Genomic DNA, 19,605 nt, shown 5'->3' on the forward strand with positions numbered 1-19,605 from the left:
GTCCCTTTGCCAACTCCACGATTTGGGATCGAGAACAGCTTCCGAGATGCAGAAACCGGGCTCTGGCCAGGCGCCTCCTGATGCCAGGGCAACGGCACACACCCAAAGCAGCACCTGGCAACGGCTCCCAAACAATGAGTCACCGGCCGCATCCAGTGTTGACAAGGAGGGTTAGGCCAGGCCAGGCCCAGCGGGTGGACTTTGCGCTACAACTCCCAGGCGGGAAGGCGCTCTCCGCCCTTCCTAAACAAAGCAGGGGGCCGGCTCCGAGGGAGGGCAGGTGGCTTTGGGGCAGAGCTAAGGGGTCCGGCGCAATGCCCACTGCCGCCACCTCTTGGGAAGCAAAGCGCCCCCTTTCCCTGCAGGAGAGGTTGGGAGTTGTAGCGCAGCAACGCCTGGCTGCTTGGCTTCTAGAATGGCGATGTCGCTAGGGCTGGCGTCCCACAGCCTGGCACCCTCTAGACGTTCCCCACTACGACTCCCTTCACGGCCCCCAATGTCCTGGCGGGAGTTATAGTTCCGGAGGGCGCCAAGGTGTCTTGCGCATCCTTTTCTGCCAGAAACCCTCGGCCCAGCCCCGCTTTCCTCCTTCCCCGCCCCGAGGCGCCCAGCGCAACCAGCACTTGTGGCCGCAAGGAGGACAAAGGCACCTCGGTTGGCGGTGCCCATTGTTTGCCAAACAGGCGCCTTCTGTGCTGGGCTTGCGGCCGACCCATTGTTTCCCGCAGCCTACGGGAGACGGGCCCTTGTCATCGGCGTCAGGGACCCAGGAGTCCTGCCCCCCAAGCCCGGCTCTCCCCCCAACTCTTTGTCCATTGACAACTTCCGAGGCAGCGGACGTCTAGTGGCTAGAGCGCTGGACCCCCGCGGGAAACAGCAGATCCTCCGCTCAGCGGCCCCGAGGCTCAAACTGGGCTCCCAGTTACCCCAGCACCTTTTGCGCTGGGCGCCAGCCCTCAACGACCCCCACCGCCACCCCCCCACGCCCGGCACCACCAACCACAACCACGTTCAGAATTCAATTTCTCTTTTTTATTTCGTTCGTCTTGTTCCAATATAGTTTTCTTTTTTCTTATCCCCAAAAAAAGCTACACCTTGTAACCGTCAGAAAATTTGGCAGCGATAAGGATTTCTCGTGATAGAAAAAAATGGCCCCAAGGGGGGAGAGGAGGAGAGACGGGGGGGTGCAATTTTTTGGGGGGTTTGGGGGGTAGAAAAAAAAAATAACAACTGTTGAGAAAGCAGGAAAAGTGGGGAGGAAGGAGAGGAGGAGGAGGAAGAGAGTGGCGGTCCGGCGCCGGGGGGGGGGGTCCCACGCTGGTCAGGCCGGGGCTGGGCTGGGGGTCCCGGGCGGTGGCAGCCCCCGTGGGCATCGTGTGTCCCCCCCCGGTCCCTCAGTAGTACCGCAGGCGGGGGCAAGGGGGGGGCCTCAATATTGCGACCTCCGCAAGTGGTTGGCCATCTCAAAGCACTTCTTGTTCACGCAGCCGCCGTGGACGCCTTCCTTGCCCATCACCAGGACTATCGCTGGGGGGAGAAACGAGAGGGGGGGTCAGCGGAAAAAAGGAAATTAAGACCCCCCAACCACCCAAGGAGGAGAAGGGGGGGTCCATTTGCACCCAGGCCCTGTGTTTCTTCAGCTCAAAGTTGGCCAATCGCAGTTTTCTCCAGCTGGGGCAGAGGGACTACGAAACCCATCATCCACAGCGAGTGGGATGGGCAAGTCGGTGGTCGTGGCAGATGGAGTCCCCCGGCAGCAAGGCTGAGGGGCGCTGAAAAGGTTTTGCCTTCCGTAGGGGGGGGGGGTGTTCCCAGCTGGGGTCAGACTACAACTCCCATCGTCCTCTGCGAGGACTACAACTCCCATCATCCTCTGCAAGGACTACAACTCCCACCGTCCACTGCGAGGACTACAACTCCCATGCTAGGGATGATGGGAGATGTAGTCTAAGAGACCGTGGGGGAAGAGATCGAGAAGAGCCGAATCGGTGCCGCCGTCAATGGTGGGGTTTCCCTGCGGGTGTCGGACCACAAGTCCCATCGTCCACAGCAAGGAGGATCGGTGGACAGGGGTGATGGGAGTTGTAGTACAACCACGGCTGGGGACCAAGCTTGAGAAGCACCAAATTTGCACTGCTTGCTTTCCATGGGGGTCCCTCAGCCGGGGTGGGACTACAAGTCCTATTATCCCTAGGGAGCAGGACCAGCAGTCAGGGATGATGGGAGTTATAGTCCAACCACAGTAAGGGTACTAATGCCATTCCGGGCAGCTTCCGACCGAGATAAAGACGTAATAAACAGCCCTGGACTTTTTTATGGGTCCTGCAAAATCAGGGGAATTTAGGGAGAAGCCTTGGAAAGTGGGAAACCCCTCTGCAATTGCGGGCCAAAGGTGAACCACTGCGGAACTCCCTGCCACAAGAGGCAGGAAGCGCAGACAGATCGGGCAGGGAAAACTCACAGAGGAAAGCGAGGCTTTTAGATTCTGCGCAAAGCTGCCCAGAGCGGCTGGGGCAACAAGGACTAAATTCAATTATAATAATAATAATTTGGGGGGCTTCTAGAGAACCTCCAGGTCCCAAGGAAGTCTATCTCAATTCTTAGGATGGGCCTGATCCAGGAGGACTCTTCAAAGGTGCAACTGAAGGGTGGGGGTTTTTTTGGAGGGGGGAACCCAAGGCAGAACCGGGGGCCACCTTCAAGTTGAGCAGCCGACACCGCGCTAGCCAGAAGCCGTGCCACGCAAAGGATGCCAAATGTGACTTGGGCGGGGCTTCTGGAGGTCATCCATCCCAACCCCCTGCAATGCTACACCATCCCTGACCCGGCAGCCATTACCTTGGCAGGGGGTTGAGCTGGATGACCCCGGGGGTCCCTACAATGCGCCCCAACCTCAGGTGCCAGACTCTTCCCCACTGCCTTGCAGCGGGTTGGGCTGGATGACCCCCAGGGGTCCCATCCCTCCAGCTAAAAACCCGGCTCCCATTAAGCAAGATTTACGACCCCTTGCAGCTGCCACGGCAAGACAGAGGCCGCCTTCTCCCCAGCCGGGGGCTGGATTAGCAACAGCTGTCCACCCCCCCCATTTGAAGCAGAGGGACACCCCCCAAAAAAACCCCACAGCTGTTGGGGGAAAGAATGCAAGTCGTCCCTTCTGCAAGAGATGGACAGCTGCAAGGAGATTTGGGGAGGGGAGAGGAAGGGGTGTGTCCCCCCCAGGTTAACTCACTCTTGGCCGTCATGGCGGCTGTGATGTTGAAGGTGGGGGCCCCGCCGGTGCTTTTGGTCCTGAGGTCCATGGTGCACTCGCCGTCCGTGTGCAGGCTGTCCCGGATGACGGAGCACTTCTGCCCGCCAAGCGTCAGGCCGTTGACAAACAGGTTGCTCCGGTCCTTGCCCACCAGGATGTTCACTTCCGCCGGCTGCCGGGGGGGGGGCGAAATAAAAAGAAGAGGGGGGGAAAGTGAGGATCCCCAAAAAGACCCACTGAGCATCTCAAGGAACCCCAAAGCCCCCCAGTACCGAGTCACGCCCCCCAAAACTAAACCACAGGTCCCCAAATGACTTCAGCATTAAGATTGGATGTGTGAACTTCACAGTCCTGGGTTCGAGACCCACACCGAGCCAAAGATTCCTGCCTCGCAGCGGGTTGGGCTAGATGACTGCTGGAACCACAACCCTACTATTCCATGATTCTCGGGGGTTATTTTTGAACTGCAATTCTGGCCTCGCAGGGGGTTGGGATGGATGACCCCCAGGGTCCCCTTTCAAGTCCAGGATTCTAGCAAAGTTTGGATCAAGTTCGTCAGTTTGGTGGGCTGCCAGATTTTTTTTGGGTAGTGGGGAGAGAATAAATAGTAAAATTATTTACGAACTTCGGTCAATGCAAAAAGTTAAGAAAAGATTTATGGGGAATAAGTGAATAATATGTACAACACAATTTAAAAGTAATAAAAAGAAGAAGAAGCTGTGGTGTGAGATCACAACTAGAAATAAGGGAAATATATATTCAGAGTTATATACATGGTATAATTCTGAATGTACTGTAAAGAACAAGAGAACGTACAACCGGATGTAATCTTTGGAAAAAAATACGTAAAATAAAACATAAAAAATAGTAAAACTATTATTATTCCTCAATTAAGCTAAATAGCTTATTTTTTATTTAATTGGACAATTAAATTGTTGCCTTGGGGAGAAAATGCAAACCTCTCATCTGAGCAGTGCTTTTGTGGAAAAATAGGGGGGGTGCTAGGTGTGAGTTTTCTGCGCCCCCCAAAAAAGTTTGGGGACCACTGGACTTCAGTGCCAAACCAGAGATGGGGGATCAGGGGGGTCACAGAGCAACAGAGCCGGAAGGGACCCCCTTGGGTCATCTAGCCCAACCCCCTCCAATGCAGGGGGGGCAGATCTTTTGGGGGGGAGGGCAAGGGGGCAGCGCAAGCCCTGGGGCTGACCTTTGCGCCTGAGGACACCCAGAAAGCAGCTGCAGGCAGCAACTGTTCCTTGTGGGGCGAAGGGGGTCTGGATGGAGGGCAGAGGGACCCCCCCAAATTAAGCCCCTTCTCTCCTGCCCCCTTGGAAGCTGGAATGGAGCCCCAGCACCTGTTGCCCCTGCAAACAAACCGCCCTCTGTCTCCTGGCCTGGCCATTAAGACCCAAAGGAAAACAGGGGAAATCTAGGGGTGTTGTTTTTTTGCTTGGGGGGGCGGCAAGAAGAGGAAGTCTCTTCCAGGCTCTCTCCCCCCCCCCCGCAACTTGGACACGGCTAAGTCCAGTTTGTGGGTCAATTTCCCGCCCAAAGCGTGCTAACGTACGGGGAGGTCGTTCTCCACCCAGGACTAAGCCCCCCCCTTGCTGCCATGGCCTCTGGAAGCCCCCCCATTATCTAGGGGTGCAGTTCCATCCCCCCCCCACTACAAGGAAGGGAATGTAGTCAGCACACCCCATAGCTCAAGGGATGGCTGGGTCTTTTTTTTGGGGGGGGGAGAACAACTGCAGGAACTCCCCGCCTCCTTTTAGCTGCTCAAAAGATGTCTCCATTTGGAATTTTGGGACCCCCCAGGTCATCCAGCCCAACCCGCTGTTAGGCAGAAGAATTTGCTGGTACTTTCTCCGTCAAGGCAGCCTACTGCCCCCCAAGATATGTAGGACGTCAGTTTTTTTGGGGAAGGATCTGAAGTGGACCCTGCCCTGCAAATACTTTCTCTGGGCTTACTGCCACCCCCCCAGCTGTGCTCTAATAAATTATGCCCCTGCTTAGGGGGGGGCAGAGAGAGGAGACCTTCCTATCCACAGCAAAATGTTCACAGCTCAGAATTGTCCCGTTGGATAAGGGACCCCCAGGGGTCATCCAGCCCCCCCGTCTTTACCCCTCCTTCCAAAATGCTCTCTCCTCTGCCCCCCTAATTCCCCAGGAGGAGGGCTGAATGCATACACAGCAAGCTTTATTTTATTCCCCCCACCCACCGTGCCAGTTCAGGGCTGGGCTGGCAGCGACTCCGGTTCCCAGGTTGCACATTAACTGCAGGAACACACAGAATAGCCTCCCTGAGTGGATGGAAGAATGGAAGAGGCAGGGGGGGGGGGTGGCAGGCCTGGCCGCCTCCGCCCATTGCGCCGCACTCCCCTCCGAGGAACAGAGGAGGAGGGGACAGGAGGGAACAGAGGAAGATTGGGCAGTGCACCCTCCCAGTTCCCCCCAGAGGGAAGAAATGGGGTCCCTCCAACAGACCCCCCCCCAGGATTCAGTCGGTTAAGGGGGGGATCTCTGGGTTGGGGGGGTTAGGCTAGCCCAAGTGGCCACTTTTGCAAAAGGCAGGCCCCATCTCTGCCCCCCAAACTCACATAACAACACCCCCCCAAAAAAAAATCAGGAGGGATGAAGCTCAATTGCCAAATTTGGAGAAAAGTGAGAAACTGCGGAAGAAGTCAGAAACGCCCCCCCCCTGCACACACACACAAGTTGCACTTCCGCTAAGGTGGGGAATTGGGAAGTTTGAAGCAAAGGCCTTCTTTTTTGGGGGGTTAGGAGTTCTGTGGGGCACCCCTTCTTCCCCTCCCCATCATGGGGAGATGCTGGGGCTCCAATGATATTTTGGGGTCTCGTCGTCCCCCCCAGCACTGAGCAAAGGGGGCACAGATCCCCTTCATCAAGGGGGGGGGGAGAAGAGATTTTAAAGTCCTTTGATCCTCTCCTCCAGAGGCAGAACAGTGGATCCTAAATAATAATAATAATAAATTTTATTTATACCCAGCCCTCCCCAGCCAAGACGGCTAACAACCAATAATAAAAACAAGTCGATTAAATTACAACGTAATAAACAAGATTAAAACACAACATTAAAATGCAGCATAAAGGTCAATCAGTGGATCAACAAGGGATCAACAGTGGATCCTTTGCAGGGGGCGCCCCCAGGCCAGCTGTTTTGGGCCCCACCCCAAAAGGAGCTCCAACAAAACATCCCTCCTGATTCTTCCAGGGCTAGGGGGGAGAGAAAAAGGGATCCTTTGCTCAGGATCTGGAAAGCAGGAACTGAGGAATTAATCTGGAATTTTTTTTGGGGGGGGTATTTTTTATTATTTGCACAAGTCCCCACATTTTGGAAATGGAGGGTTGGGAGACACCACACACCCCTCTCCCCCCGCAGGAAAGTTCCAAGGAAAATGCAAAAAAATGCACCCAGGCCTCGCAGCAAAATCTCTCGCGTCCCCCCCCCCCCAAAGATTCCTGCCAGAGGCCCAGAGCCGGGATTGCTCGGAGATTAGCCGCAGCTGAAAGGAATCCAGGTCTGGAGACGTGGCACTTTGGGGGGGGGGGGGAGAGGGAAGAAGAAGAAAGGAGAGGGGGGGCACCCAAAAACCCAACAAGGCGATGGATGCCCCGACGGGGCGGTTTGGGTTTTTTTTTTTTGCAAAAGTTCCCTCCGGGCTCCACTCTGCGCGCCGGAAGCGCCCCAGAGAAAGGGGGGGAGAAAAAGAGTTTCTAGAACTTTGCAACTTCTTTTCTGCCCGTCTTTGCGCAAGGGGGGGGGAGGAAGAGAAGTGCGGGGGGGGGCATGTTTGCTTGCGCTCTTGAAAGTCTCTCCCTCCAAGGCCTGCTTCTTGCGGCGCAAAAGCCCCACCTGTATCCTGTTTTGCAAAGAGAAAGAGAGAGGGAGGCGCGCTTGCCCCACATCCGGGGGGGGGGGAATGCCAGCCCTACGGTGCAGAGGGAGGTCGTGCCCCCCCCCAAGACTCAGCTCAGAGAGACTTTTCTCTTTTTTTGCTGGGACTGGGGAGCCGCTTTTGTGCCGGATCCGAACAAGGAAAGCGGGAGAGGATTTTGGCCGGGATCTCCAGACCCCTTTGCCAAAGTGGGGGGGCCGGGGTGGGGCGCGGCGGGTCAGGCCACGAGTCAGCCCCGGCTAGACGCCCTTGCGCAATCGCGGAGTAGTTTGGGGGGGGGGACAGAGAAAGAGAGAGAGAGAAGGACAAGAGAGGTGCCGGGGCTCAGCCTCCGCCCCGCGCACAAAGGCACGTGGCGGCCGTGGCCCCCGGGCGCCTGGGTGTGGCCCGCGGGGATCGGGAAGCGGCTTGGAAGCCATGCAAACTTGGCGCGGGGGGGGAGTGGAAAAGTTGGCCCCGCTCCCGCCGAAGTTTCCACGACGCCGAGGGAGCCGGGAGTGAAATCCCGCCCCCCCCCTACCCCGCAAATCTGGGCCTTGGATGAGAAATCCCATTACGCACGGAGAGGTTTAGGGGTACCCGCTCGGAGGGTGTATTTTTTGGGGGGTGTTGCCCCCTCCCCCGCCAGCTGCCTCCCCCCCGAGGGGGGAGGGGCGGCCTGCCTCCTTCTCCTCCTCCTCCCCCCCCGGCTTTTGAGTCATTTCCTCTCCCGGGCTGGGCGCGGGCAGGGCGCGGTGGCGGTCGCCAAAGCAGGAACCGCGGCCGCCTGGCGCGCTTCTCCCCATCCCATTCCCCCCCCCCCAAAAAAAAAACGGGGAGAGGGCAAGATGCAAAGGGGGGGGGAGGAGATGAAAGAAGAGAGAGGTCTGCCCGCGATTGCGGGGGCCGAGCAGCGCGCGCCTCTCCCCTCCCCCACGCCCCCCCCCCTTTTCCCGGGCCTGCAGGCTGACTTTGCAAGAGGAAGTGGCGGAGGCGCTTTGCACAAAGGCGCACGGGGGGAGGGGGAGCAGGAAGAGCCCCTCCCTCCCTCTCTCTCTCCCCCCCCCCAACAACCCCGCCGTCGGGGGAGGGTCGCCCAGGTAGCGCCTCGTTGCAGCGGCTTTGTCGAGGCCCCGCGCGCCCCCCGCAACTTCGCCCCGGGAGGAAGCAACCGGAGGAACCAAAAGCGCCCCGGGGCGCGCCTTCGAAGGAGGGACCCCTTCCCTTCCTCCTCTTTCCCGCCCCCGGTGCAAATCCCTAGGCGGCCAGGCCGGCCCCCCCACGCCCCCCTGGCTCCCCGCAACCCCGGGGCGCACCGTGATGTTGGCGAAGGTCTTCCCCGGGGCGGCGGCCCAGACGGACGGCACGTCCTTGTAGCCCACGATGGCCGCGTCCTGGCAGGTGTCGTCCGCCATCAGGTTGTCGATGTAGCTGTTCCAGCCGCTCATGGCCGCGGAGGGCGATGCGGAGGGATGCAGGCGCGCACGGAGGAGGAGGCGGCGGCGGCGAGGAGGCTGCTGCTGCTGGGCCCGGATGCAAAAGCCTGGACGGGGCGGGCGGCGGCGGCGGCTTGCTTCTGTTTGCAGGGGACCCCGGGGGAAGAAGAGGGGACGCGCGATCCGGATGTGGCGCGGGCGGCGGCGCGAGCGGATCTGGCGCTGCTCCGGAGCGGCGAGCGAGCACAAGGCGGCGAGGGCGCCGGGCGCGGAGGAAGGGGCCGGCCCAGGGCGGGGAGCGGGGCGGGGAGGCCGGGCGCGCACACGCCCCGCGCGCGCCCGCCCGCCTCTCCCTCCGCCCCCCAAGTGCAGCTCCCTTCTTGCGCGCCAGGGGGCGCCCCGTCCGGCGGCGGCGATATTCGGGGGATGCTCTGCCCGTGTTGCATTTTGCAGGGGAAGTTTTGCAGCGGGAGCTGCGCAGACTTGTCCCCGCGATCCTCTGATGCTGCGCGGGAGCCTGGTTTTCGGCAGCGCCCCGTTTCTGCAGCCCTCCGTGCGCCCCCTGCATCGCTCCGTTCCGCAAACCCCCTCCCCATAATTCCTTGCAGACCCAGATTCCCTCTGCTTTGCCAGCTGGGCTCGTAAGGAGAGCTTTGATGGTGGATCAGGCCCACCTAGGCCAGCACGGTCTGCTTTACGGTGGCCCCTAAGTTGGGCTGGAGCTCATCAGCAGCAAATCTCCCAAGCCCCTGGCACCCAGGCACCCTTGGGTGGGTGACCCAAGGCAACCCATGGGCCACGCTCCGGGGGATGAAGCGGGACAGGTCAGTCGGTAGAGCAAGAGACTCTGAATCACCGGGTTGTGGGTTCGAATCCAATGTTTGGGCAAGGAGATCCTTTTATTGCAGGGGTCGGGCTAGATGACCGCATGGGGTCCCTTTTCCACCTCTACAAGATTCCACCCCAACCAGAGCCTCTTCCCTCAGTTTCTCTGCCTCCATTTCCCCAGGAAAACCTGCCTTTTTGTGGATGCTGGCTCTCAATTTATTAAAAATTAAAAAAAACACCAGGACCCCGTTTGCTTGGGCTAGAATTGCAAGCTAGCCGGTTCTTGCAACAGGGGAGAGGAGGGAAGTGTGCGGGAATCGCACTCGGAGCATGCATGGGCATTGCAACAGTGTGTGTGGTTGCGGGGAAGAGGTCCCACAGCGCACGTGCTTACCCATTCCTTCTCTTAACCTGCTGCATTTATATCCCACCTGTTTGCCTCTTGGGGATGCGTTCTGTACGCCCTCAGAGGAAGCACAGCGCTTCAGGGTGTCAGCTAGCGCATGCGAGAGGCCTGGGTGCGAATCTTCCTCCACACTCGTCCCTGAAGCGTGTGACCTTGGGGGCCAGTCTCTGCCTAGGGTGGTTGTGAGGACTGGATGAGAACCATGTGTATTCCACCTGGCGATGTCAGTGGTAGAACTTCAGAGTTGGAAGGGGCCCCAAAGGCCATCCAGTCCAACCCCCTAGAATGCAGGAATCTTTTGCCCAACCAGACACTTGAACCCATGACCCTGGAGATTGAAGAGTCTCATGCTCTAACGACTGAGCTCTCCAAGCAGTGCAGTAAATGAATAGGTAAAAAAGATAAAAGTAAAAGACTCCTGGACGGTTAAGTCCAGTCAAAGGTGACTTATTATTATTATTATTATTATTATTATTATTATTATTATTGGGTTGCAGCGCTCATCTCGCTTTCAGGCCGAGGAAGCCGGTGTTTGTCCACAGCTAGCTTTCCGGGTCACGTGGCAGCAGGACTAAACCGCTTCTGGCGCAACGGGACACCGTGATGAGTGCCAGAGCGCGTGGAAATGCCATTTACCTTCCTGCCACAGTGGTACCTCTTTGTCTGCTTGCACTGGTGTGCTTTCGACCCTGCGAGGTTGGCAGTAAATAAATTATCCTGCCTTGCAACGGCTTGGGCTAGATGAGCCTTCCAGCTCTACAATTCTATGATTTTACGTAAGAAGCTGAACGTTGCAGGATTTGGGACAGGTTAAAGAAGCCCCTTTTTTGCACAGCGCAGAGTTAAACTGCAGAACTCCCTGCCACTGGCTTTCAAAAAGGATGGGGCCCGATCCCTGGCGGAGAAGAGGGCTGCTTTCTGCCCTCCCCAGTCGGAGTCAGCGATTCTTCTGGGTCCCAATTGCCAGAGACCAAGGCGGGGAGAGCTGCTCTCGCACTCGGAGCCGGCTTTTGGTCGGCCACGTTGAGAACCGGATGGCGGGCTAGAGAGGCTCTTGTGGCCTTCAGGAGACTCTCTCTTCTCCATACATGGGCAGGCGAAGGGAGACAAGGGCTTCTTCCTCTGGTGGCCAAACGGAGCCGGCGCAACAGGAAGAAAATTGGAAGTACGGGGAGAGAAACAGCTGAATTTTGCATCTCTCTTGTGTGGCTTTGATGATGCAAAACCAAGCAGGGAGATTTGTCTCATCCCTACAATTGCACACCTGAGTAGGCCCTTCTTTGGGGCTTTCACAAAGGAAAGGCTGCAGGATCGAGCCCGGCATCCTGTTCCCACGAGGGCCAAGCGGATGCCCGTTGCGGGAAATGGCAAGCAGGATTCGAACCCAGCCCTCCCGTGGTTCCCAGCAATAGGGATTCCGAAGCCAAGCCCTTTTGTGTTTCTGTCTCGGCCTCTTTCAAAGGCTGGTGGCCGCCGCGGCCGCCTCTTGTGGCAGGCAGTTCCACAGGTTCAAACGAGGGTCACGAGAGAGGGAGGAGAATTTTTCTCTCTCCGCTTGGGACCAGCGGATCCCAGCCTTGCCAGTTTCCTGGATTTATTCTGCATCGATTGCAGGCAGTTCAGAGCAGCGCCCAGAGGCAGCAGTTCCGCCAGCCCTACTCAAGCCAGGAGGGCAAAGCAGAGCAGGCTCAAATATTTCCCTTTTTCATATTTAAAAAATGCAAACGCAGCATCTGCAAATGAAGCTGCGTCTCAACGGAAGCGGTGGCAGCCCAGAGCGGCGCCTCTGGGGAGACGGGTGCAACCCCTGCAGGAAGAGATGGGGGCCCCCTGTGCCTGGCTGCCCCTCTTTGGATACGAAGGGGGGGCCTTTGGCCCCAAACGGAGACCAGAGCTGCCTTGGAAAGGGGTGCACCTTTAATTTGGGGGACAGTTTGGATCATCATTTCATTTCAAAATGCGTGAGCTGTGATCAGAGCAGGTGGAGATTGAAAGAGAAGAGAAGCTGTAAAATGGGTATACAGAATTCCATGGTTAAAATAACACTGGAATCCTAGCGTTGCGGAGTCAGAAGGGAACCCCCACGGTCATCTAGCCCAACCCGCTGCTAGGCAGGAATTGCAGCTGAATTATCCCTGGGGGAAATCAGTCCGGACACAGCCCCAGATGCACCCACTTCCGGGGCCCGTGTGTGTCTTCTGCCCCAGGAGCTGATACCCAAAGGGTGCCAGCCTTTCAGAAATGATTGCCATGGTTTCCGTCCCGGCAGAACGGTTTGCTTCCCTGTCGGCTGCTTGTCTGAACCCTGGGAGAGCTCAGTGGTTAGAGCGTGGGCCTCTGAGTCTCAGAGCCCTGGGTTCGAGTACCGCATTCAGCAAAAATATCCCTGCATTGCGGGGGGTTGGCCTGGATGACCTTTGGGGGTCCCAACTATTTCAAATAGCTCAGTCCGGTAGAGTGTGAAACTGTTCATCTCAAGGTCATGGGTTCAAGCCCCAGGTCGTGGGGGAAACTAGGGGATGTTATGTCAAAAAAAGTGTTATCTGTTTTCCTTTCACTTTCCTTCCTGCAAATAGTCAGATCTTTTGGGGAAGCATTATTTATTATGCAAAACCTCCCAGTAATTTCACACCCTGTGTGTAAGTTATTTAAATAATGGTATAATGGCGTAAATAATCATAATATTACATTTGAAGGCAACCCTGTATAGGGAATCTTTTAAAGGTTTTCCTGTGTTTTTATATATTGCTGGAAGCCGCCCAGAGTGGTTGGGGTAACCCAGTCAGATGGGTGGGATATTAATAATAACATTATTATTATAATAACTGCATTGCATTGGGCTAGATGACCCTCGTGGGTCCCTTCTGACTATGATTTGGAGAGAGTGAGAAACCAGGGTGTCATCCACACAGACACATTTGGTCTTACCTGCAAGGTGTGGCAGGCAGACGGCTGTCCTGGGTTCAACATGCCTGTATCCCTGGAGAGATGCTGCTGCCAGACAAAGCTGAGCTTGCTAGATCCCAATGGCTGGACTGGAGCTCTGCACTGGGAATTTTGTTTCAGGGATTTATGTATAGGTTGGGGGGGGGTTGCCCCTCCAGCAGATATCATGCACATGCAGCCCACTACCAAAACCAGCATAATCGCTTTTGTGACTTGTCCCCACAAAACACTTCAACACAGTTTCTTCCTGTCTATTCAAAGGGCCTTTGCTGCAGGATACCAAATGTAAGAATTCACTGATCAATGGATCTCTGTACTGGCTCACTGGGAAAACTCCAGAAATTCCTATAGACAGGTGAGCTCAGCTCCTCAGCAGCCCCTCTGCCTGAGTGATAATCCCCGGCATCCTGATACCTGAGTGCCAGACAGGTAGCCATTCCAGAAAGAACAAACCCAGATGAAGACAAAAGGGTGTGATTAACTTGGCTGGGAAACAGGGAAATGTGAATATCTCTTTTGTTTCACTTAATGGGTGGAGGGCAAGGGGAACCATGGGGCAGGGTCCAGGATGCTCAGATTACTGCCAGCAGACCTCCCCTTTCATGATGTATGAGTGATGTAGTTTGGGGGGGTGTAACATGGGGATTAGCAGCTAATAAAAGTTTGGGTTCTCTCTTGTATGAGGCTTCCACCTTGTTGCACCTGGTGGCAGGTGGGAGTCCTGTGGCGACTGGCTGCTGTTTTGCTCTGGTCTTCCTGGCTGGGGTCCTTGTTTTTTGTCCAAGGGAGCCCTCAGATTTCTCCGTTAAGAGTGGTGGCGGCATATTTGCCCCTGCAAGGGCCTCTGTTAAACTGCAGAACTCCCTCCCACAAGAGGCAGTGATGGCCTTCTAAGAGGATCCAGCAGATTCTCCTCTCCGCCTCCCCAGCTGGCGACAGCGATGGGTCGCAGGGGGTTTGACTAGATAACTCTGGGGTTCCCATCCGACTCTGCACTTCTACGGAGACCACAGGACGGGACAGATGTGCTCTTGCATTCAAATCCCGCTTCCACGTTTCCCACCTCGAGTGTCTGGTCAGCCCCTGTGACAACAGGACGTGGTGTCCTTCCTGTCCCGGGTGCGATTCCTGCCTTGCCTGGGGTTGGGCTGGATGACCTTTGGGGGGCCCCTTGCAACTCTTCCATTCTAGGGTTCTGCTTTCTCACGCAGCAGTGGCCAAACCCGGCAGAGAGAGGAGACGGAGCGTCACGAAGGCGGCAGCGCAACGTGCCAGGCCTCAACCTCCAGAACCGCAAAACCGTTTTGCAACCCGGAGTCCTTGCTTGCTGCCTGGCAGCCGCCCCTCGGAAAATCCCCCCTGCCCCACTTCCTGTCTGGGCAAAAGGAGCTTGCGGCTTCCCTTCTCCTGCTGCCCCTTTGATGTGGGGCAGCTGCTGGCCCCAGAGGGAGCTGCCTTTTTTGCAACTGGGCCATGGCCCCTGTTCTGCTTTTGGCAACCCTAAAGGATTGCAGCTTTGCTACCTAAACTGCATGGCTTTCTGTTTGCAGCCTGAGCCACTTAGCAAACCTGGAACTGGTTGATGGGATTACCGGGTTTGGACACCTCTGAGGTTAAGTCCCATCCTTGCTAATCAACTTAAACCCCTAGGATAAGACGCCGGACGTGTCTCTTATTTCCTTCGAAAGCTTGTTTTAGCCTTTATTGTACAAATAATTCCACATTAGCAGAAATTGAGTGATGTTTGTAAAGAAAACAATTAGAGGGATATCTACAAAGTAGATATGCAATGCAAATCTGTGTTTAAAAAGAATGTTTATATTACAGTATAATGAGAAGGATGGGAAGGATTGTGTCGATGAACACTTTTGTTGTGTAAATAATGTTGTCTTTTCCTCTTTTGATTTTTTTTTTACTTCGTATCTTTGTTATTTCTTTACTTATTTTTTCTTTTCCTCTTTTTGGTTCCTTTAAAAAATCTATTCTCTACATTTTCTTTTTCTTCATACTTAAAGAGATAGCATATAATGTTTGTATAGATATGGAAATTTTTAATCAATAAAGAATTAAAAAAAGAAAGTTCGTTTTAGCATTTTGTTGTATCGTGCGTAGAGAAGAGACGGAACGACGACAGCGACTGACGAAAAGGAAGAGAGGGAAAAGAAAGCTAGAGAAGTCCAGGAGTCCAGTTGCAAATGGGTTGAAATAACGGAGTCCAAGGTCAGAAAAGCAGCGTGATTTGATCAGAAAGTCCCATTCCAGATTTGCTAGGATTGTCCTGAAAAAAATGATGGCTCCCTTGTCCCAAAAGCGTGCCAAATCCTATAAAAAGGCACGTTTAGGATCCAGTCCGGGGTTGTCTTCGGACTACAGTTCCCATCATCCCTGACCACTGGACCTGCTAGCTACGGATGATGGGATCTGTTTCCCATTGAGTTGCAACAATTTTATTTCGTTTGTTCCGTGAAATTTATGTGCTTCTGGAGGGCAAGAAAAAAAATTCTCAAAGTGGTTCACAGGAAGATAAAAGGCGAAAATCCAGAAATATTCGCAACCACCCTTTAAAACGTACACAAGTTTAAATACAAAAACGGAGGACGTCGCCTCAACTTCCTATAAGCATCTGGGCAGAGGAGAGGGAAGGCACCTGCTTGATCTCAAGTGGCAGGGAGTTCCATAGGGCAAAGATCCAGTTCCTGCAAATGTGGAACGGGTAGCGTGAGGCCTTTGTAAGGGTGCCAATTTCCCTGATCGAAGTGCCCGTAGTCACATGTGGGGTCAGGCGACCTTTCAGATAAACTGGTCCCAAGTTGTTAAGGGCTTTGTATACTAATAGCAACACCTCGAACTCGGCCCCGGAGCAAATTGGCTGCCAGCGCAGGTCTCTGTTAAGATGCTAACCAGGCCTCCCTCCTGTCACCAGTCGTAAAAATAGAGCGCCAGACGCCTGCAGGGCGGCTAAGTCGGTGAGAGCCTGGTGCTGAGAACGCCAAGGTTGCAGGTTCGGAGCCCATAAGGGGCAGCTCCCTTGTGGGGGGTTGGACTAGATGACCCTCGGGTCCCTTCCGGCTCTAGGGTTCCATGAGCTTTCCTGGCCTGATCCTGACCGTGTCCTGGACGGCATCCTGATCTCCGAAAAAGGTCGCTCAGTTTCCACCTCCTGTAAGGAGACAAATTCCCACCCAGACGATGCACTTGGGAAACAAACAAAGGCCGATTCTTGCTGGGATTATATTCTTTCAACTCCCAATTAAGCAGAATAAACAAAAGGGGGAATGGAGGAGGCAAACAATGGAACAATGGGATATCTTGGTCTTGTGACGTTTATTCTCGTCTCCGTTGAGGTACATGGGCTCCAAACTGTTCCTGCCCCCCAAATTTGCCACGGTCCCCCAGCCCCAAACCTGGACTCCCTTTTCAGTCCAGGTGGAGAGCAGGTTGGTGTGATTGACGCCCTTTTAACATGTTTTTTTTGGGGGGGGGTATTGGGTGGTTGCTGTTGTTATTTTGATTCTGCATCTTGTGGTTTTATGTTCTGATTTTATTCCGTGAACCGACCTGAGAGCCCTGCAGGTATCGGGCGGTCTAGCGTCTTCGCAGACACAATTTCCGGCGTCTGCGTCTGCACAGGCGCAATTTTCAGCATCTGAGCATGCGCAGACGCAATTTCTGGGTTTAGCGCAGCGCACAGGGACTCGCCAAGTGTGTGGCTCAGTTTGGGGCGGCTCGTGGGCCAGTTGTGGCCCAAGGACCTTAGGTTGCCAACCCCTGGCCTTAACAGTGAGTCCGTAAGTGACTGTGGAGGCCAATTCTGGACCCACACGTCCTTCCACAGTGGGGACATTGGTTTCCGGGGGAGAGTTGATCACAGTGTGGATTTGGCAAGCGTGCCTTCCTCTTCGCACGTTTCTCCCTTGCGTCCTGAGTTCGAGCATCAGCAGGATAGAACGTCGCCAGTAAAGCGTAAAGAACACAGAAAAATTAACCAATTGCCGGAGGAACAATTAGAATCAAGGAAACACCGTGTGGATCCACACATAGGGGGGGAAACGCTATAAATAAGTCAGAAATTCAATTGTTAGAACCAAAGGGGGGAAAACACAATGGGAAATTGCTTAGATTTTCCTTGGCTCTCACCAGCGCCATCTGGTGCCCCATGTTTAGAATGCATAATGCAGTTTTTTTTACTAATGAGTCAGATGTCACAGGAAAACCCATACTATACGATTAACAAATCGAGGCGGCGTTTATAATCTATAAAACAATATTGACATCGTAAGCTAATAGCAATAAAAAACTCAGCCCTGTTCCTACGCAGACTCCACACCCCATAACTCACAATCTTTCCACCGCATTAAGCCTGCCGTTTAAAGCTCATTTCTCGCCTGGCCCCAAAGATGCCGGGAACTGTAGTTTGCTGTGGGTGCTAGGCGCTGTAGCTCTGTGCAAACTGCCCTTTCCAGGATTCTTGGATGGGTGTGTTGGTTGGAGGCCTTAGATTCTAAGCTTATCATCCTTCCTTGCAGAAGAGCCCAGATCTGAGTTCAAAGGATCTCCCTGAGCGCCTGGGTGGATTACAAGCCACTCAGCCAATGGGACTTGTGATTCCTATAAATTGGATAAGAAAAAATGGTTTTGCTTTTGAAAAATCTAAGTTGGATGGAGTTGTTGGATACTAAAGGTAAAAATTTATCTAAAATGTATAAGTTATTGCTGGAGTGGCATACAAAAGATGAACAAGTTAAATCTGTGATGATAGACTGGGCAAGAGATGTAGGATATAATATAATGTTTGAGGATTGCGAAAGATTGTGGAAGAAAGGGATCAAGTTCACCGCATGTACTCTGCTAAAGGAAAATATAATGAAAATGATGTACAGATGGAATTTGACCCCTGTAAAATTAGCAAAGATATATCATAACTGTGATAATCTATGTTGGAAATGTAAAGAAAAAGAAGGTACTTTTTATCATATGTGGTGGCCCTGTCCCAAGGTGAAAGACTTCTGGGAAAAGATTTATAATGAATTGGAAAAAATGTTGAAATATACATTTATAAAGAAACCAGAGGCCTTTCTTCTTGGAATAACAGGCTTGGAATTGCCCAAGAAAGATGTTAAATTATTTTTGTATGCTACAACCGCTGCTCAAATTTTACTAGCCAAAAAGTGGAAAACGCAAGAATTACCAACGGTGGAAGAATGGCAGATGAAGATGATGGATTTTTCAGAGCTGGCCGACCTGACCGGAAGAGTCCGTGACCAGAAGGAGGAGGAGTATCAGGAAGATTGGATTAAATTTAATGATTATTTAGTTAAATATGTTAAGTTAAATTAATTGGAAATAGCTTGTAGATACTTAATTGGCTTAGGATTTTACTCAAGTTAATTGATGAATTAATATGTTTAATTTCAAAAGGAAAAGATCTAAGGATGTTAATGTTCAAGTTAAACTTTATAAGAACTGTGATTTGGAAAACCTTTTAAAGGACATGCAATGAAATTCAACCAAGGGGAAGCGAGGAAGTCACTTAACAATGTTAATAAGTGTAATTTTTTAATAAGGTTATGAATTACGATTGTTTGTTTGTTTTATGTGTTTGTTTGTTTATAATTTTGTGAAAACCAATTAAAAAAAAGTTTGGGGGGAAATGGGAGTTGTGATTCCTGCCGGGGTTGGGCTAGATGACCCCTGGGTCCCATTCTATGCTTCTCTGAATTGATGAGCTTTAATGAATTGCTCCAAGCAGAGTAATATCCCAGAGTCACTTTCCCCCTCCCTCCCTCCCTCCTGGCAACTGGGGGGGGGACAATGGGGAGGGGACTTCATTATTTGTGTCACAATGCTGAGCTGGGGGGGGGGGAGCTGGTCCCCCAGACCTGTGCTGGTTGCTGACAGGGCCTTAAAGGAAAGGGGGAAATATGGCGGGACACAGCTCTGCAGCCCCCCAGCCACAGATTCCCCAGGACACGAGGTGAGGGGAGGAATTGGGGCGGGTGAAACATAGCGTCCAGGGGAATTGCATGGGGTCAGAATGGATGACCTTGGGGGTCCCCTCCAGGTGATTTTTGGCAAGCCACCCTCAGCCTCCAACCCCTCCTCTGCTGATCCTAGAATCCTAGAGTTGGAATAGACCACCAGGGCCATCGAGTCCAACCCCCTGCCAAGCAGGAAACACCATCAGAGCACTCCTGACATATGGTTGTCAAGCCTCTGCTTAAAGACCTCCAAAGGAGGAGACTCCACCACACTCCTGGGCAGCAAATTCCACTGTCCAACAGCTCTTACTGTCAGGAAGTTCTTCCTAATGTTTAGGTGGAATCTTCTTTCTTGTAGTTTGGATCCATTGCTCCGTGTCTGCTTCTCTGGAGCAGCAGAAAACAACCTTTCTCCCTCCTCCATGTGACATCCTTTTATATCTTTGAACATGGCTATCATATCACCCCTTAACCTCCTCTTCTCCAGGCTAAACATGCCCAGCTCCCTTAGCCGTTCCTCATAAGGCATCGTTTCCAGGCCTTTGACCATTTTGGTTGCCCTCCTCTGGACACGTTCCAGTTGGTCAGTGTCCTTCTTGAACTGTGGTGCCCAGAACTGGACACAGTACTCCAGGTGAGGTCTGACCAGAGCAGAATACAGTGGCACTATTACTTCCCTTGATCTAGATGCTATACTCCTATTGATGCAGCCCAGAATTGCATTGGCTTTTTTAGCTGCCGCGTCACACTGTTGGCTCATGTCAAGTTTGTGGTCAACCAAGACTCCTAGATCCTTTTCACATGTACTGCTCTCAAGCCAGGTGTCACACAATACAGCTTGCAAGGTTGTATCATCATCATTTTC

General features: G+C 53.6%; 1 protein-coding gene and 1 long non-coding RNA gene across 3 annotated transcripts in view; one reads left to right on the forward strand and one right to left on the reverse strand.

Moving 5' to 3' along the window:
- Positions 1-1,010: 1,010 nt before the first annotated feature.
- On the reverse strand, positions 1,011-8,844 carry PFN1 (profilin 1). Its single transcript, XM_082197957.1, has 3 exons — positions 8,463-8,844; positions 3,230-3,422; positions 1,011-1,527 (listed from the first exon to the last, which is right to left on the reverse strand). Exons 1-3 carry the CDS (start codon positions 8,592-8,594, stop codon positions 1,430-1,432), a joined length of 423 nt encoding a protein of 140 aa, XP_082054083.1. The 5' UTR covers positions 8,595-8,844; the 3' UTR covers positions 1,011-1,429.
- A 9,764-nt stretch (positions 8,845-18,608) lies between these two features.
- The window catches only part of LOC309518129, a 132,160-nt gene continuing 131,163 nt past the window's right edge, over positions 18,609-19,605 (forward strand). For both annotated transcript variants that reach the window (XR_014213335.1, XR_014213336.1), the window contains exon 1: positions 18,609-18,736. This is a non-coding gene — a long non-coding RNA (uncharacterized lncRNA). The remainder of the gene's footprint in view (positions 18,737-19,605) is intronic.

Source organism: Podarcis vaucheri (assembly GCF_965113315.1).
Source record: "Podarcis vaucheri genome assembly, chromosome: 13".
Taxonomy (NCBI): Eukaryota; Metazoa; Chordata; class Lepidosauria; order Squamata; family Lacertidae; genus Podarcis; species Podarcis vaucheri.

Excerpts from the sequence above, each read along its gene's own strand:
- PFN1 (XM_082197957.1), bottom strand. The coding sequence starts at position 8,594 with ATGAGCGGCTGGAACAGCTACATCGACAACCTGATGGCGGACGACACC. Across the intron at positions 3,423-8,462 it reads AGACCTTCGCCAACATCACG|CCGGCGGAAGTGAACATCCT; the intron begins GTGCGCCCCGGG and ends CCCCCCCGGCAG. Across the intron at positions 1,528-3,229 it reads AGCCGCCATGACGGCCAAGA|CGATAGTCCTGGTGATGGGC; the intron begins GTGAGTTAACCT and ends TTCTCCCCCCAG.